The sequence below is a fragment of the Falco cherrug genome, chromosome 13, assembly GCF_023634085.1.
Source record: "Falco cherrug isolate bFalChe1 chromosome 13, bFalChe1.pri, whole genome shotgun sequence".
In the NCBI taxonomy this organism is placed as follows: domain Eukaryota; kingdom Metazoa; phylum Chordata; class Aves; order Falconiformes; family Falconidae; genus Falco; species Falco cherrug.
In genome coordinates, this window is record NC_073709.1 from 14,536,899 (window position 1) to 14,554,206 (window position 17,308).

At 50.3% G+C, this 17,308-nt stretch overlaps 1 protein-coding gene across 8 annotated transcripts in view; it reads left to right on the top strand.

Annotated features, from left to right (window-relative positions):
- VEGFA (vascular endothelial growth factor A) overlaps positions 1–17,025 on the top strand; it is a 23,620-nt gene extending 6,595 nt beyond the window's left edge. The window contains exons 2-9 of one of the 8 annotated variants that reach the window (XM_055725616.1): positions 368–419; positions 5,511–5,707; positions 7,473–7,549; positions 7,953–7,985; positions 8,149–8,295; positions 10,753–10,824; positions 11,970–12,101; positions 14,379–17,025. In XM_055725616.1, coding sequence (XP_055581591.1) covers positions 368–419; positions 5,511–5,707; positions 7,473–7,549; positions 7,953–7,985; positions 8,149–8,295; positions 10,753–10,824; positions 11,970–12,101; positions 14,379–14,400 — 732 coding nt within the window. In that variant the 3' untranslated portion in view covers positions 14,401–17,025. Of the gene's footprint in view, positions 1–367; positions 420–5,510; positions 5,708–7,472; positions 7,550–7,952; positions 7,986–8,148; positions 10,825–11,969; positions 12,107–14,378 lie in introns of those variants that run through there. The other 7 variants (XM_055725618.1, XM_055725617.1, XR_008734906.1 and 4 more) reach the window with 7 other exon arrangements.
- The last annotated feature ends 283 nt before the right edge of the window (positions 17,026–17,308 follow it).

The window sequence follows — 17,308 nt, forward strand, 5'->3', positions numbered from 1 at the left end:
CTGCCCCGGGCCCAGATTTGCTCTCAGGTTTTCGGCCGCGATCACTGGAAGCCCCTCCCGAGGGACGCGTTTCTCCCGCCGGGGCCTCCCTCCGGCCCGGCCGCCTCCCTCCCACCTGCCCCTGCCCCCGGCCCGGCCCGGCCGCCCGCGCCCCGCTCGGCTCCCCGGGGACGGGCAAAGACAAAAGGTCCCTCTGTGCCCGCCGGGGCTGCTGGGGGCACGGCCCCGCCTCGGGGGCGCCCGGCCCGCCGCGGCCTCCCCCCGCCCCCTGCCCGGCGGGGCGCCGGCGGCGGGCCCGGGAGTCCTCCCGCGCCCCGGGCCCGAGTAACGGCTCCGTGTGGTGACCGATTCTCTGTTATCTTTGCAGTTGTCGAAGGCGGCTCCTGCCCTGGGGGATGGGGAGCGGAAACCCAATGAAGGTAAGCGCTGGGCGGCTTCCCGGCGGGCGGGGGCGGCCGGGGGCTACGGGGGAAGGAGGCCCGGGCCCCGGGAGCCGCCGGCGGCCAACACCGCCACCTCCCGGGGAGCGGCGGCGGCGGGAGCCGGGGGCTGCCGGCGGGAGGTGCCGCCGCCATTAACCCCGTGCGCCGCCCCCTGCGCCCCCCCTGCGTGCCCGGGGCGGCCGTGGGGCGGCCGTGGGGCCGGGGCGTGCAGCAGGGCCGGGGCGTGCAGCAGGGCCGGCCCAGCCCACCGCTGGCTTCCCACAACTCTGAGGAAAACTGCGTGCGTGCGCTTGTGCACATACACACGCTCATTTTTTAATATATATATATATATATACACACACACGCACGCGCACACACAAAGAGCTGGGTAGTGGCGAACAGTTTGCTAGGGATTCACCACAGTGCTGTAGGAAAGGATTTGTCATCTTCCCCAGCAGCGCTGGCGGTGCCCGGCTGGGTGGCCAGGGCTGATCCACGAACAAAGGCCGAAGCAGCACCCCAGCAATCCCCAGGCGGCTGGGCAGCGGGTCTCAGGGGGGAGAGGGGGAGGAAGGGCAGCCCAGGGTGATCTCCTGGAGTTGTGCCTCCCGAAAGTCCCAGGTAACCCCCCCAGTCAGGTTATTGCTAAGTGCTGGGCTCAAGAAATACACCCTTTTGCTCTGGTTTGAGCTGGCAGGCTTAGCGGATTCAAGGGACAGCAACGTGATCCAGTAGGTTTTACTTATCCAGTGCGAATGGGACCATTCCTCAGTGGGGAAACGAGGTGGTGCCTCTGCAGCCCTTGTGATTTTGTGTCTCTTTGGCTGCCCAGAGGCCAGACTGTGGCAGTGTCCTCTGCCTCGTTAGTTTTTGCAAGTACCCGTAGACCAGAAGAGCAGTCAGCCCCCAAGTTAGTCAGACACGCTTGCTGCAAGTGCTCGTCCAGTGGAGCCCTGTGAGTTGCAGGAGATTGGCTTTCTGTCTTCAGTCCTTGGTTCAGAAGTGGGATAAAAGGATTGTGGACTTGGGAGTCTTCAAGCTGAGGTTATCATCAGCTGCTTTAAGACCATCCTGATCGCCTTTTCCCCATACCTTCACAGCAGAGCAAGACCACAGGCTCCATGGCAGGGTCTGATGGAGGTCTTGCAGGGTCCCTGTGGGTTGTGACCTCCAGCGTTATTCCAGCTGGAGGTCAGCAGAGGGCTCTAACAGTGTGGGCCCAGATGGGCTTTTTTTTTTTGTCACACTCGATTTCAATTTATGTAACTTTACTGGTGTCACAGACTGCATGTGTGCTGCCAGAGGTTTGTGGCAGGCTGTGTTTGGGATAGGTGTCCATTTTGCATGGGCAGAATACCTGATTTGATGGTGGGCTGCCGCCTGTTGCACTTGAGCCTTGCTCCTGCTGAAGTCAACAGAAGAAGGTTCAGTGACTCCAGTGGGAACAAGATGGAGCCTGCAGTGCGGCTTATTTTGGTAACCAGTCCTCTGCTGTTGGTAGGAAAGAGCTAGAGTCCTCGTCTGTGCCATTTGTTGTGTGACTGCTTTCTCTGGGGAGGGCAGGAATCAAAAAGAATTTAATTCCTGGTTACAAGAAGACTGATAGGATCGCAGGAGAGGTTGGTCTGGCAATATGAGTGGTGAGACTTCGGTGCTATTGCCTTGGTGCTATTTCTGATTCTGTGATGCAGATACATCTGTGAGCTAGAAATCAGGACTCTTGGCATTACCTTCCTGGCTCTACTTCTGTCCTGCTGTATGACCTTGGAGGTTCTCTCTCAGTACCTCAGTTTCTCCTCTGTGAAGAGGAGATGATGATATGCCTCTGTTCCACAAGGACAGTCCTGTAGTTCCTTCCACTGAAGCTGTTGAGGTTGAGGTAAAAGGTGATTTTGTGTCTTTGGCTATTTTATGCTTGCTCTGAGATGTTGAGCTGTGGCAGGTTATTATTTGGGATGGACTTACTCTGCTTGGAGACTAATTTTAGCTTCAGCCCCTACCCTTTTGTGCTCAAGAGAGCCTTCCACATGTTTCGTGGCACAGGAAGTTGTAGAGGAGTCAGACAAACACTCTTTGTTTGTTCCACGAGAAAAGATTTTCTGGTATAAATAAAGGAAACCACCAGCACTTGTGGCTGCACTTTTTATTTTTAAAAGAACAGTGTGTCTGTATTGCTGCTAAGCCATTGATGGGGAGGGAGGCAGAATGATCATAGACTTGCTCCTTTTCTAGTCTAGCATGTTCCCACTCAACTGCTCCAAATTTGGACTCAGTCCTGCCTGCTGTGGCTGTAACTACCCTGAAGAGTTAATGTGGGCCCTGACTTGAGTTTTAACCTTACTTCCCCCCCTTCATTCACAAAGAAGAACCTCTGACTCAAATCTGGAGATGTTTTGCAGGGTAGGGGTGTGGGTTAAATGCAGGATTAACTTTTAACGTGGGTTGAAGCCCAGATTGCAGGAAGGGAGCAGGCCAAGTGGTGTTAGTCCTTCAGTGACCTTTCTATGCTTACCCATGAAAGACAGACCTTCTTCTGTCCCTGACACAACCAATGGAAAGGAAGCACAGACTGAATCAGCCCGGCAAAGTGTGGAATATGACTCCCAGTACACAAGAGTAAGTGTAGGTACGGTAGCAGAGGCAGGGCTTTGCTGTGAGGATGACTGTACCTCAGTCATGTGCTCCGGTTTGGGTGCTAACTGCAAATGAACTATGGAGCATTGCAGTCTCTGTGTGTATGCCCGGTGTCCTGCAAAATCAAGGCAAAGTACCTTTCATGGCAGAATCTTTTGACTGGCAGCTGGAGAAAGATTCCACATTTCCTTTTCAGAGGCTGATTCAGACTTTGGAAAATCATCACAAGTTAAAGTAGAGCCAAAAACTCCCATATTCTTTATGGGAAGGATTTGGTCCTGTCAAATCTCCCAGATCTCAAGTATAGTCAGTCGTCAGGGTGCAGCTGTGAAAGTAAAGGCTCTGCAAAAGAAGTTCAGTATGCTGTTCTGTGGCCAGCCTGTGGTCCGGATTCTCTGGTGTAATCCAGCTGCTTGCACAGTGCAAACATTTAGAAAGCGTGGCAGATGTGAATCGGTTTCACTTCAGTTTTCTACTCTGTGTTGATTTCTGCCTCCTTTATGCCCCAGACTACAGCATTTGATCTGCACAGGTAACTGCCGCCTTCCCTCTCTCTTTCCTTCCCTCCCTCCGCTTGACGTAGGTCTGTAGGCATTTTTATCTAGAACTGTGTCTTTACTGCCAGAGTTTCCAGATCCTTTCTGCTGGCACAGCATGAATAATCAACAGTGCAGTTCAGCAACTGTCACTGTGCCTGCAGAATTTCCCACATACTAAATTGTTCAACTTGTTGGAACACAGGCAGTGACTAAGGTCACTCCAAAGGGGAACGGGGAGAAGGAGGTAGCTGCAGACAAGATAGGAGAATAGCCAGGAGCCATACTGCAGCTAGGGGAGGAAGGAAGAGGAAAGGAAAGGACAAGGAACAGAAACATGCTGTCTTCTAGATGAGGAATACCAACAAGCAGTCCATGCCTGCCAGGCTACATTTCCCTTTCACAAGCCACTTTCTCTTTTAATAGCTGCTCACGCTCTCTGACACTTCAAACTCCCTGGACGGAAGCTCCTCCCCTCTTGTACCCGCTCTGAGCTCTGTGGCACTGTCAGCTCTGCATGACCTAGAATTAACTTTCAACAATTAACTGCGGGCTGTGAGCTCCAAGCCCTGCAGCTTTTGCATTTTTGTGGCAAAGTAACCTTTATGCCAGTTTGTCACAAGTTCAGGGCACTTTAGAAACGCTTACCGGAGACCATTTTTTTCCATGATGCAAGCAGTTTGCTCTTATCACTCAGTTATCAACCTTGGCGCTGTAGGACTCTGCATACTCTACAGGTGGATCATTATAGTGCATAACAGCATGGGGCAGGTACTCTCTCTTTGTGTGTGCTCTTATCCTCTGCTCCACTTGAGACATCCTCCTTTGCCTGTGTGCTGGTAGAGCTAGGAGGCCTGGAGGGCTCCAGGTACTCGTTGTTTGCAGAACTGTACTAGCAGCGGGCTTTTGTGCATGTGTACTTATCTGTCCTATCTCTCAACTCTTTAAATCTCTCCAACCCTTGACCAAGAGCAAAATGAAGCTTTGGCAAGAGACTGGGAAATGTTGAGAAAGGCTTGTGAAATCAGCGCAGGTCGCAAGCAGTGTTTGCTCCATTTGTAGGGAAGGCAGGGGATAATGGCAGATCCGCCCTGTTCCCCCTCCCACACTGCCTCATTGCGGTTTAGCAGCCAGGTATACGGTCTAGTTAATTCTGGGGGTGCGTTGGGTTTGCTTTGAAACTTTCAGTGGGTGGCTTGATTCCTTGGTCTGGGAAAGTGGTCGGTGTGGAGACGTGGAGGCTGTGACTTCTAGCAGGTGCTGTTGTGGTTCTGAGGTGGCCTGTTGAGGTGGATGTTCCGCATGGGCAGAAGAGGTAGCTGACGCTAAGAGTGAAGATATGTGGATGCTTGGTTCAGAACCCACTGCTTGTTCTTGGAAGTGTCTCTGTGCTGAGGTCTGTAGAAAGGATGCTTCTGGCTTATCCCCTTGCCTTCTAAAACCCACTGGGGCATCCACTGGCTCTATTGAAAGGGAGTAAAAGACAAACCGGTGACGGGCCTTGATCCAGAGCACAGATCATCTGCGGCAGCTTCAGGTGCTTTTTGGCTGAGCTAGTATGCTTAGTGACAGCATATCTGAGAGTATGGGGTATAGCGGGGAAGGGGTTTGGGGAGAAGGCACCTGTGGGATGCATCATGGTGCCAGGGTGGCAAATAGTGAGGCTCTCTTGTTTACCTTGTTTATATACCCTGAAGCAGTGGTAGGAAGAGACTGTCTCTTTCTCTTCCCCACTTGATTTGTGTGTGTGTATGTGTGTGTGTAGGGCAGAGACGAAGGACTTAAGCTTGCAAGACTGCTAGTGAAGAGCATAGGGTAGATGTGTTGCAACTGTCTGGCTTGATTTAAGGGGCAAAGCACTAGAAATTCCTGAGCTAAGTTTGCATTAACTTATTCCCTCCATTCCTCCTTTTAGTTATCAAATTCCTGGAAGTCTACGAGCGCAGCTTCTGCAGGACAATTGAGACCCTGGTGGACATTTTCCAGGAGTACCCTGATGAGGTGGAGTACATATTCAAACCATCCTGTGTGCCTCTGATGAGATGTGCCGGTTGCTGCGGCGATGAGGGCCTAGAATGTGTCCCTGTGGATGTGTACAACGTCACGATGGAGGTGAGGGCCCAGCTTGCAAGCCGGCATGCTTGGGTGGAAGGAAGCAAGTCAGCTATCACAGCCACCCCAAGTCCCATCTCTGAGCTAATTCAGATGAAGGGCAGCCTACTCCAGGGAAATGGAAATTGTTGGATCAGGAGGGCTCAGCTCTCTACTGACCCTTTTGCCCAGCATTACATCATGCCGGGTTAAAAGATGAGTTGCCCATGGCTGTTCAAGGCCAAGAGGAGAATCTGGTTTTGGCTCTTGACTTTGCTAATGCCCAAATACAGTACCTAGGAGCATGCAAAGGAGCACTTCATGCTTAGAGAATGCAAAGAAGCTGTTGTCTATGAGGCCTTACAGAAAATACTCATTGGGCCCTTGCTCCACTGTAACTCTGCATTTGGTCCACACAGCTGTTGCTCTGAAGCCAGCTGAGTAGCGCAAAAGGGGAAAGCTTGTCAGTACTCTCTCCTGGAGGGCATGTGAGGTCAGCCTTTACCAACAGAGCAGGGGATTTGGGTCATTAGCTACACTGGCACAGCAGGGGTGGAAAGGGGCTCTAAGAAACACACTGCTTCAGTGTCAAGTGGAAAAGATTTCCTGCCTCTGGGCATCTTCCCTCCTTTATTTGGAGGCTGCTGAATTCTTTCCTTGGAAGAGACAGAGATGGCCACGATAGCAAAGGCTGGGCACATGGGGAAGATGCAAACTCTGCTTTAGAGACCTTTGCCGCTGCCCTTGTCTGCCAGTCTGGATCCCAGCTTGTGACCTTAGTGGTGCTGGTGCCTATTACCCTTAACCTCACCTCCTTTTGTCCTTCAGCCCCTTGAATGGCTACTGTAAATACTGCCATCACTTTTTGATATGTATGAGAGACATTCAGGGCTAAGTGATTAACCAGCAAGCTCTCTTTACTTGTCACTTGAGCTGTGTTTGAACACTGGCAGAGAACCTGTCTGTACCCTTCTGTAGTTCCCCATGCTGCTTTTCTACTTGCAGGTTCCAGCCTGGGCCAGAGCATGCTAGCATGGTGTAGATAGGGATGGTTTTCTTCCTACCATTCTTTGCTGAATTACAGTTTTTGGCTGGTATGCCTGCATGCCTGTAAAGGGTCAGAGGCGCTTGAACAGATCTCTGGTGCAAATGCTAGAGCTAGTGGTCCAGCCAGGTTCTGGGTTGAGAGAATGTGACAATACGTGCTTAGCTTCCAGTACAACTTCCCTGGAGGCGCTTGGGACAGGGGGATGGATGATGTCTGGCTCTGCAGGGCTGTTTTAAGCACAGATCACCAGGTTTACTTTGTGTGTCAAGTCACTGAGAAAGTGAAGTGTCAGCTGGGAAGGAACGCTGGCTTAGGGAAACTGAGTCGGATATGAAACTTTTGCTTTGGGCCTTTGCATTAGACTGAAGCATGCTTCTATGTGAGAGCAGGCTGGATGCTCCGGTACTGTCTCTCTAGCATCATCCAGGGATGGCTCAGTAAGAACCTTGCTATGGTGTTACGTCCTCTGCCGTGCCTGTCTCCAAGGCAGTCCACCAGTGCTGGCACCTTGCACACATGAGCAAACAGAGCTTTGGCATGAGTCTGGTGTTGCTGCTTTCTTGTGATCAAAGACCTTCTCTGACTGGGAGAACGGGGTCTCAGAGCCAGCTTTTCTCTCTGCCATGCTTTTCCCAGGAGCACCCGGGGTGCAAATGCTTTGCTGCGCAGCGGGCTGATGTGGAGCTGTGAATATAAATAGTGAATGGGCAGTGACCCTCTCTGTTTCTTTCATTCCAGATCATGAGAATTAAACCCCATCAGAGTCAGCACATAGCGCACATGAGCTTCTTACAGCACAGTAAATGTGACTGCAGGTGAGAATGGGGCAGCATTGGTTCCTTTTGCAATAAACTTATTCTGAGCCTTTCCTTTTTTCTGCCATTGGGTTGGGACTGTTGTCCAGAGGCTTCTGCAGTCTCCTCAGCTGGTTTGCAGTGGGATGGCTGAGCCTGGGAAAAGAAGTCATTTGCTGGCAAGCCTCCTCCATCTCTAGTGGACAATGCAAGCTTGCAGCCATGAGTCTTTTGGCACTGGCTGCCAGCGAGGTGCAACAGGAGGGCAAACACTTTGAGAAGGACCACTTAACCTGTGCCATAGGCATCCTGCAATGCCAGCTGTACATGTCCTTCCCTGGACCTGGTGGGAACTGGGGATAATACTGGAAGCATATGTGGTAAGCTCCCTTCTAATGAGGTCTTTGTTCTCTCTTCCCCCCAGACCAAAGAAAGATGTCAAAAACAAACAAGAAAAGTAAGTGACAAGCCTTTCCTCCTTTCTCTTTTGGTGGTTGGTTGGCATTTCCTCTCCCCACTGCCCATTACCCTTTTCTTTGGTTGGAGATGCTCACTTTGAGAAGGTGTTTTTGGAAATGGCATATGGTAGTGCATGGGGCGACACTCTGAATCCATTCCAGGTGGGCACAGAAACCCAGATCTGACGGTCCTTCCTTCATACCCCAGACCTGGAGCTTGCATGACCCATGGCCACGGCAATCATTCCTAATGCTTTATCCTGAGTCAGGGAAGTGCCGTCGTCTGTGTCCTACCAGAATGGATTCAAGGTGCAGCCCCCATTTTCCCTTCCCTCTTCCTGGGGTGTTTCTGGTTACTGCAAATCGCTGCCTTTCTTTATTATTAATTTTTTTCTTGCTGCTTGAGTGAGTACTTGCTGGCTTCTTTCACAGCAGCTTGGGTAGGAACTCTGCTGGCAACAGGGAGAGGTGGCAGTAGAGGCCTGGTGGAGGCAGGAGTGATGCCATGCAGGATGTGGTGCTGGTTTTGTTGGGTGGGAGCCTGGGAGGGTGTAAAGGGAGGTGGATGTCCTAGTTGGGTCTTGGTGGAGGCTTTCATGAGATTTTTTTTCATCAATCTGATGGATTTGCTGTGGTGACCTGAAGGAGGTTAAGGCACAACCTTCCTTTTCCTTCCTCCTCAAAGTAAAAAGGTTGTGGAAACAAGAGAAATAAGCTCTCGTCCTGCAGTAGTTGCAGGGACGATCACAAAATGTGGAACAAGATTGAAAAGAGTGACCTCTCTGGGAAAGAGGGTCAGCTGGATGGTGCATGGCTGGGATAGCAACTTTGCCTTTAGAGGTGTGGAGTTATGAGAGGAAGGGGGTCAATGCTGGGAGATGAGGCTGAAATGGAGACAGAGGGAGCAAGAAGGAGTGTGAGAGAACTTCCTTCACCCCTCTCCCAGTGGCTGTATATTTCTAGCTGCCTTCCAGCCTCTCCTCCTCCCCCTGGAAATCTGCTCCTAGCTGCACCGGGCTGTGTGCAGCAAACACTCCTCTCTGTGCAGGGCTGTGTTGGGGACGGTCGGTCAGCGTGGCTCTGTGGTTTGAAGGTGTGTGAGAGCTGGGTCTGTGTGAGCTCTGGTGAGGATGGGGTGTGGGTGAAGCAGCCAGCCCAGACTGTGTTGCATTCCCTTTCCTTTTCTAACAGCACCTTGCCTGCTCTTTGCTGGTTCTGCACTGCCTGGGGAAGGAAGGGAAGGGATGGGAGAGCTTGGTGTGCTTTGATTTGTGCTGGATTGAAAGTCCTGTTATATTGGTGCCCCTCTCCTCCCTTCAGGTCGATTTTCCTCCCCTCACCGCATCCCCGTGACTCCTGACATGTAGGGCAGAGGCTGGGAGCGAGCTGATGCTCTGACACTCGTTCCAGTGAGACGGCTTGAACAGGGCCCAAGAAACAGCTGTGGTGCTTTCCCTTCCGCCCCCCACATATCCCCAACAGCTCCCTCCCGAGGTGGGCTGCGCCAGGGAATGAGGGAGCCTTTGCTGAGCTGCCACAGTGCCGGGGCACACTTGCCCGACGAGCCCTGGTGCTTTGCCTAGGGCCTTCTCCTTGCATGTCTCTCCTTTGGTCCTGTGCGAACGTGGCTCCAGGAGCAGCACAGGCTCCAGCCTCCCTCCCTCCCTCCCTGTGCTCTCACTGGCCTGTAGGGATCCACTGTTGGTGTCCAGGCCTGCACATCCTAGCCCCTGTCTGTCTCAGCTTCTGCCCAAAGAGTCAGGAGAAACTGGTGAATTTTTCAGAATGGAGTCAGTGCCTTGGCTCCGTCCGCTTGTCTGCCTGGCAGATCCATGGTGAAGGTGAGGGGAGGGAGGGAAAAGAGGGAAGATCTGAAAGCTGCTTTCTGGTTATCTCCTGGGTGCCATCACTAGGTCAGGTGTCCCTCTTTTGCCTTCGGCACTCAGGATGGAGACTGCCAGAGGGGATGTTAGCAGACATCCACCACGGTCTCCTGGAGTCCTCTGAACCACAGGCAGGAGGTGGGAGTGGGTGAGCAGAGCCTTCGGGCTAGGTGGCCCGCTTGCACGCAGCACTGCTGTGTAGACCAGGTCATTCCCCTTGTCTGTGGGGTCTGAGGCCAGGCCCCCTTTGCTCCCATCTCAAGGCAGGATTACCGCTACCCTGCAGCAGAGCTGTTGGAGCTTGGCTGTTCCCTCCTAGGCCTGGTGGTGCTGGGCAGGGCATCAGGTCAGAGCGGTTTCCTTTTCCCTGGGGAGAGCCCCTCTGCTCAGGTCGCCTCTTGTTAGTCACTGTGCGCCCGTGCTTGTTGCCTAGAACGGTTGTCTGCGCTCACTGTGGTTGCGTGATGCTTTCACAAAGCTTTCTGTTCCTTCCTCCTCATCCCCTGTCCCTTTCCCACTTGCTCCTCTTGTGAGGGGGCAGGTGCCCCTCTGAGGCTCCAGCAGATCCACCTCTGCTGGCAGCAGCCCTGCTGGAGGTGGTCTCTGCTGGGTCTGCGGCGCTGGCTTGGCTGTGGGCAGGCTGGTTGCGGAGCTGGCAGCAGCGCAGGAGGGCCGGTGAATGTGTGTGTGAGGTGGAGATCTGTGCTTCGGCCCTGGGACTTGCCGTCCAGTCCTGCCTCATGTGCTTCCCCCCTCCCAGCAAGGCACATGGCTGTATTTTTTCCCCCTCTTCTTCCTTGCGTTTTCTTCCGTTTTCTCTCTCTCTCCCTTTCTTTCCTTCTCTCTCTCTCTCCTTCTCTGTTTTTTTTTGTTTTTCTTCCAGAAAATCAAAGCGAGGAAAGGGGAAGGGTCAAAAGAGAAAGCGCAAGAAAGGCCGGTACAAACCACCCAGCTTGTACGTTTGTGTCCTCTGCTTGTAGACTCTCTTCCCTCCCTCTCCCCAAACCAATCCGCCTGCTTGCTGCTCACTCAAATCTCACCCTCCCCTCCCAGTCACTGGTGGGCTGCAGACCCTGCAGGGGCAGCACTGGTGGTGGCACCGCTCTAGCACTAAGGGTATCTCAAGGAAGGTGGCTTTAGCTTGCTTGGCTCTCTAATCATCAGTGGCAACCATTTTTTCCCAAGGCACAAGAATGTGGGTGGGTGGGCGAGCGCCCTGCACCTCTTTTCCACGCCTTCCGGTTGCAATTCTGTCATCTGCTTTCCCCCACTTGTCTCGTGCCCTCACTTGCTACGATGACTGGTGACAGGCAGGCTGGCATCTGCCGTGCATGTGTGTGTGTGCGTGCGTGCGCGCGTGTGCGTGTGTGTCTGGTGGAGTCACAGGCGGAGAGGAGAGGTGGGATGGCGGGAAGCTGGAGAGGGGGTGCTGGGGAACTGGGGAGGGTGTGCACTTTTTTCCCCCTTCTCTTTCTGCTGGATTTTGGTGGCTTCTCTCTCCCTGTTTCTCTTGCTGTCTCTTTCGCTCTGCTCTCACAGTGGTTCACAGAATCCTGCATTGTAAATCCATGGCCCTTCCATAGGAGATTCCTAGATGGCAAGGTTGGGATGGGGCTTACAGAAAGGAGGGCAGTGCTGGCTGCAGGGGTAAGCATGTGATGCTGGAGCCCAGCTGCTTTCCAGGGGAGGAGAGACCCTGTGCATCTAACTCATTTAGCTGCTGGCCTCTTTCTACTCGAATAGCCCACTTCAGAGAACTCCTTTCATCGATTTGTCAATAGCTGGCTGGGACCTCTCACCTTCCCATCCGTGCTTTTCCCTTCTTCCTCCCTCTGGCCTGTGCCAATGGATCCAATGCAGCATTTGTGAATACTGTGCAGAGAGCCTGTTTTCTTTCTCTTTACGCTAATGCAAGGGGGTGCTGTCCTGGGGCTGCCGGGGTGCTGCTGGAAAATCCATCAGCCTGCGACGCTCCAGTGGGCAGCATGGGGGCTGTGGGAGGGGGCAAGGGGATTGCTTTGATGTTTAGGGTGTTGCATGTGTATTTTCTTTCTGCTGAAGCGCTGTAGCTTAGACATCTTTCCTTTTGCCTTTTTGCAGTCACTGTGAGCCTTGCTCAGAGAGGAGAAAGCACTTGTTTGTACAAGATCCCCAGACCTGTAAATGTTCCTGCAAATTCACAGACTCACGTTGCAAGTCGAGGCAGCTTGAGTTAAACGAGCGCACTTGCAGGTTTGTGTCCTGAAGGATGAAAGAGAAACACACAAAGAGAAAGAGAGATAAAGAGAAAGAGGGGGGAGCTTGCTTCCTGCTGACTTCTGGCACCAGTGCTATATGATTACTTCTTTTCCCTGTCCTACGTGGGCCAGAGGGGCTAATTGACATGAGGGCAGAGTTTCCCTGTGTCAGAGGGTGGCTGTGCATTTCAGATGTGCTGTCAGAACTTGGACGGGGACGGCTCCCAGAGCAGGGCATTTGTATCTAAGCTATCCTTTCCTGTAGAACAAGATAACGGAGTTCATGTTGCTAAGGTAGCCAGGGGGAGGGTCTGTAGCCCTCTGTACACTATCTGTATGCAACTTTGAGCGTACTGTTGGACAAAGACAAATCCTTAGCTGACTACAATTTGACCACCCCTGTCTTCTAAGCCTGTTTTATGTAGCTTCTGGACACTCTGCTGTGTGCGGAGTGAGGAAAGCCGGGCCAGGAGCTTCCCTCAAGGCTGTCCCCACGTTATCCTTTGCCTCTTTGTTCTTCTAAAAGCCAGGGCGAGCACCCTGTCCTCTTGCAGTGTATTCACAGTTCCCTGTCCATGTCTTGTCCAGAGTTGTGGTTTGAGGGCCTGCTTTCAGGCCTGTGGTGTGGGATACAACAGGATTGAGTCTGTCTCTGGGTGAAGGCAGGCAGCAGTCTGTATTTCAGGTGTGAGGTGGGAGACGCAAAGACACTGTGTGGTTAGCGTTTGTTCAGAGATCCATGCTGTGCATGTGTCATCTGAGTGTTACCTGTCACGCACCATCTGTGGCATAGACATGTGCAGAAACCGATTCCTGGTTCTTATCTGAGCACTTTGGTGAACTCGGTGGGGTCTTTTGACTTGCACCAGCTATGTTTGTGTCTCTGGTGTGGGATCATCCTACCTATCCAGAGAGAGACGTGGAAGTGGGGTTGCTAATGAGCCCTTGGCTGTGACTCTGAGCTTCAGTCCCTTTCACAGAGATCTAGGCAAATTCCTCCTGTCAAGAGAGTATTGCAGTGGCAGTGGCTGGATGGGGGAGAGATCCAGGGTCCTCTGTGGCTACACCCTGAAAGAGGAGACATCCATTTGACTCTGCCTACCTGGAATCTGCTGCTGCTAAGGCTGCTACAAGTAGCAAGTGCCTCCTCTGGGTGTGAAAATGCGTTGTGCCCAAACCAGAGAGGCATTGGCACTGCCAGCGTGGTGGAAACTGCTCTGTTTACAGGAGAATTTTCTTGGATGCTGTAATTTCAGTGGAAAAGTAACTGATGGTGGGGCCAGAATAGAGCAGCTTCTGGAGTTAAACTTCTCCCAGTGATCATAACCCCTGAGGCATGAGACGAGACCTAACTTTGGCGTTTTCCCTCTGCTCCTGTTCCCAGACCCCAGAATAACTGGAAATTACCCTGCCGAGTTTGAAGGGTGAGAAATAGCAACAAATACAAAGAAAAAACAAAGGATACCCTAAAGAAGTCATGATGGCAGAAGGGGGTTACTGCTTACTCTTACTAGTCCCTGTCTGTATTGGGATAATTGGCACTAAGGGAGGTTTCCAGGGCTGGTGTGTTGGCCAGAAAGATAGGAAGGTGTCATAGAAGCGGGTAGCTTATCTGTTTCCAGATAAAAAGCTGGTTAAGCTGAAGTTCCTCATGCTCTTTCTTGTAGAGTTAGAATTGGGCCCTACAGGGAAGAGTAATTTCTCATTTCTCCTGCTGCTTCTTCAGGCTGCTGCTGCTGTTCTCTGGTGCTAACCCCTGCTCATGACAGCTAGTGGAATGAGAGGCACTTTCTTTCCACATTCTTGCCTGCATGAGGCCTTGTTGTCTGCATTGCTTCCAACCCAAACAGCAGGCTAGGTGGAGAACTGAGGGAGTGTGTCTTTCTGCATGCATTGCTTAGCCTTTTTTTTCTGTGTTTGTGTGTATCTATGTGTGCACGGTGTGAGAGGGTGCAAACAAGACAGTTCACCTGTGAGAAGGCCTCCGATTCTGCTCCTAAATTTACCCCTGTACCGGTATCCCTCACCCACCACGTCCAGATGAGCCTGGGGGAATAGAATTCATTGACCTGTGCATGGGTCAAGATTCTCAGCTGTTCTGCCCCATCTGCACAGCGCTTCACCCCACCAGTGACATCATGCCATGTCTTAACACCATGTGCTCTTAAACACATTAGCCACCTCCCTTCCTTCCCTTTCCTCTCCTACTTGCACCCCCATCACAAACATTGACCCTTCCTCTCTTTTTTTCCTTCCCTCTCCTCTCTGACAGATGTGAAAAACCGAGACGGTGAGCAGCGGAAAAGAAGGGGGAACAGCCCTGTTTCTGGAGCCTGATTTCTCGCCTAGACAGAAAAAAACAAAACAAAACACTAATCCAAATGAACCCTAAAAATGAAGGATCGGTAGAGCACAGCACTTTCAGTATGGACGATGGACTCCGGAAGGAACATTCCCCAAGGCACCCGCCGCACAGAATTCACCTTTGGGTTTTGAACTGTTTTATTTTATTTTTCTTTTCATGCTGCTAAATAACAGAGCCAGGAAGACTATAGGGGTGTATTTGATGGGGTTTCCCATGCATACATATATATGTGTGTATACATGCATATACATATATATATATGTATATATATTTTAACCACATCTATATATACATATATGTATATCTTAACCACACACACACACATATATATATAAAATATATATATATATACTGATTATTTTTTTTAACATTGCTAATGTTATTGGTGTCTTCACTGGATAATACTCGACTGCTGTGGACACAAGCGGGCTACTTGGGGCATAAGAAACAAGCTAAGACTGGACTTGAGTAGAAGCGCTAGGTGTAAACTTCTTAACTCTAACTGACGTGTGTGGCCTCCGCTGTTTCTCTGTAGAGTGTGCTGTACCACAAGCCACCTTCTCCTTGCCTGGGACAAGGGAGGAGAGGTGATGGAGAGGACGGGCAGGGAGTTCCAAAGAGCGGCATCCTAGGGTGCAATGGGTCAAAGGCCAAGGAAATGGCCGTCTCCGTGATCAAGGATTCCTCCTCCCCTCTCTTCCCCCCAACCTTCGCCCTTACTCGTCTCATAACCTGCCTGCCTTGCTGGGACATGGGATGTCAGTGTACATTTTGCGTTGACTTTATTTGCTATAGAAACTTTTGCCAGAGAGACATGCTGGCTTCTCTTAAGGATGGTGGGCAGCTGATGCGCGCTAACTTTCCATTCAAGGAAGTATCACAGGAGTCTAGATTTCCTGCCCTTGGTGGCTGCAAAAGGACACAAGGCCTACAGTGTGCTGAAGCAAGAATGGGGACCGGTGCATAGCCACACAGTTGTTCAGCACTGTCTGCTTTCTTCATGCACAGAGCTGCCACTCAAGAGCATCCAAGATGCTTACGGAACATTTCTGGAAAGGGATATTAATCAAAAGTATATACACAGTAGGGGTGTGTGTGTGTGTATGTGAATGTGTGCATTTGTGTCTGTGTGTATGTATGTTTGTGGTTTTCTCTCTTTTTTATATATATATATTTATTTTTATACATATATATATATAAAAAAATAATATATATGTATGCCAAGATTGGAGGGGGGATAAAGAAAGCAACTTCTGCTGCCTTCAGTTTGTGTGCCCAGTGTGAATGACCTTTAAGAACGTCAAGATATTTTTTTTAACGATGTACTGTAAATATCAGGCCCCTTTTCCACATCTTGGGCTGGGAAGTCAAATGTGAAGGCAGCCGGAATCCCTAAGCCATGTCTGAGAATCTTGGCTATGTGTGTATCTGCAATATACGCTGTGGTGTATGTGAAACCCACCTTACACATGCGCGCACACACACCCCCCAGAAAGCGTGTTTGTACATCTATGTGGATATATATAATCTAGTTCTGTGATTAAAATTATTAATAATAATAATAATAATAATCAAAAAGGTACTCGGTCTGTGTCAGAATGCTGCCAAACATCATCTGCAATTGAATTTTCAACGCTTGATAATGTACAACACGGAAAACTTCCAAAAAGACAAGACAGTCTAAAAACAGACTCACAGCAAGTGACTACTAACCACTAGGTACTCCCCATCCGACTGATGGCTTTCAGAAGGAGAAAAAACACGCGGGTGGGTGCTTGCATCTGCAACGTATAATACTCATGCTGCATCGTGCGCAAGACAGAGGCTTCCGATCGGGGGGAGGGAAGAGAAAGTGTTTTATATACTTATTTAATATCCCTTTTTAAATTAGAAATTAAACAGATAATTTAATTAAAGAGTAGGGATTTTTCAGTATTCTTTGTTAATATTTAATTTCAACTATTTATAAGCCGTACCTCCTTTTTTTTTTTTTTTTTTTTTTTTTTTATTTGTACTGGTTGTGTATAAATTTAACCTTCCTGTTGTCCCGTTCCATCTCTCCCCAATTGTTGGCAGAGTCAGTAGCATGTTATGGGCAGTTATTTAATTAATTTCTCTTAACACCTACCCCTACACATTCCTATTGAGACAAGGGTTAGATATACATCTACATACTATATATATATTTGGCTATGTGTTTGTATATATATATATGTTTATGTATATGTGTGATTCGGATTAAATAGACGCTACGATTTTTTTATATATGTAAAAAGAAGAAACAAGAAAAATAGAAAATTCTACATCTTGAATCTCTCTCCTTTTTAATTTTAATATTTGTTATCATTTTATTTATTGGTGCTACTGTTTATCTGTAATAATTGCGGGGAAAAAAGATATTAACACTACATATTGTGTCTAGTGAATTTTTTCAAGATATTCCTTAGTACATATTTATTTTTAAACAAAGAAATTACAGATATATCTTAAAAAACAACGACGACGACGACAAACAAACTTTTTTTTGTATTAAAGAATTTAATTCTGACCTTGATTTCCTTTGCCTTCTCCTTCTGCCTTGCATCTTGGTTTTCTTCCATTGTGTAGCAGACCCTCCAGCATTGCCTCTGGAGGCTACAGGGCGCCAGCAACCTGCCAGTTGGACTCCTGGATTTGGGCTCAGAGCCTCCAAAAGCATCTAGGTACCTAAAGCCTGTTGAGATGAATGGGAGGTAGGCGCCGAAATACTTGCGTGGAGCTGAGCCCGAGTTCCCCACGCGGTGAGAAGAGGGTGGTCTGATGGGCAGGAATGAGGGGGCAGGACTCCTGCGTTCCTT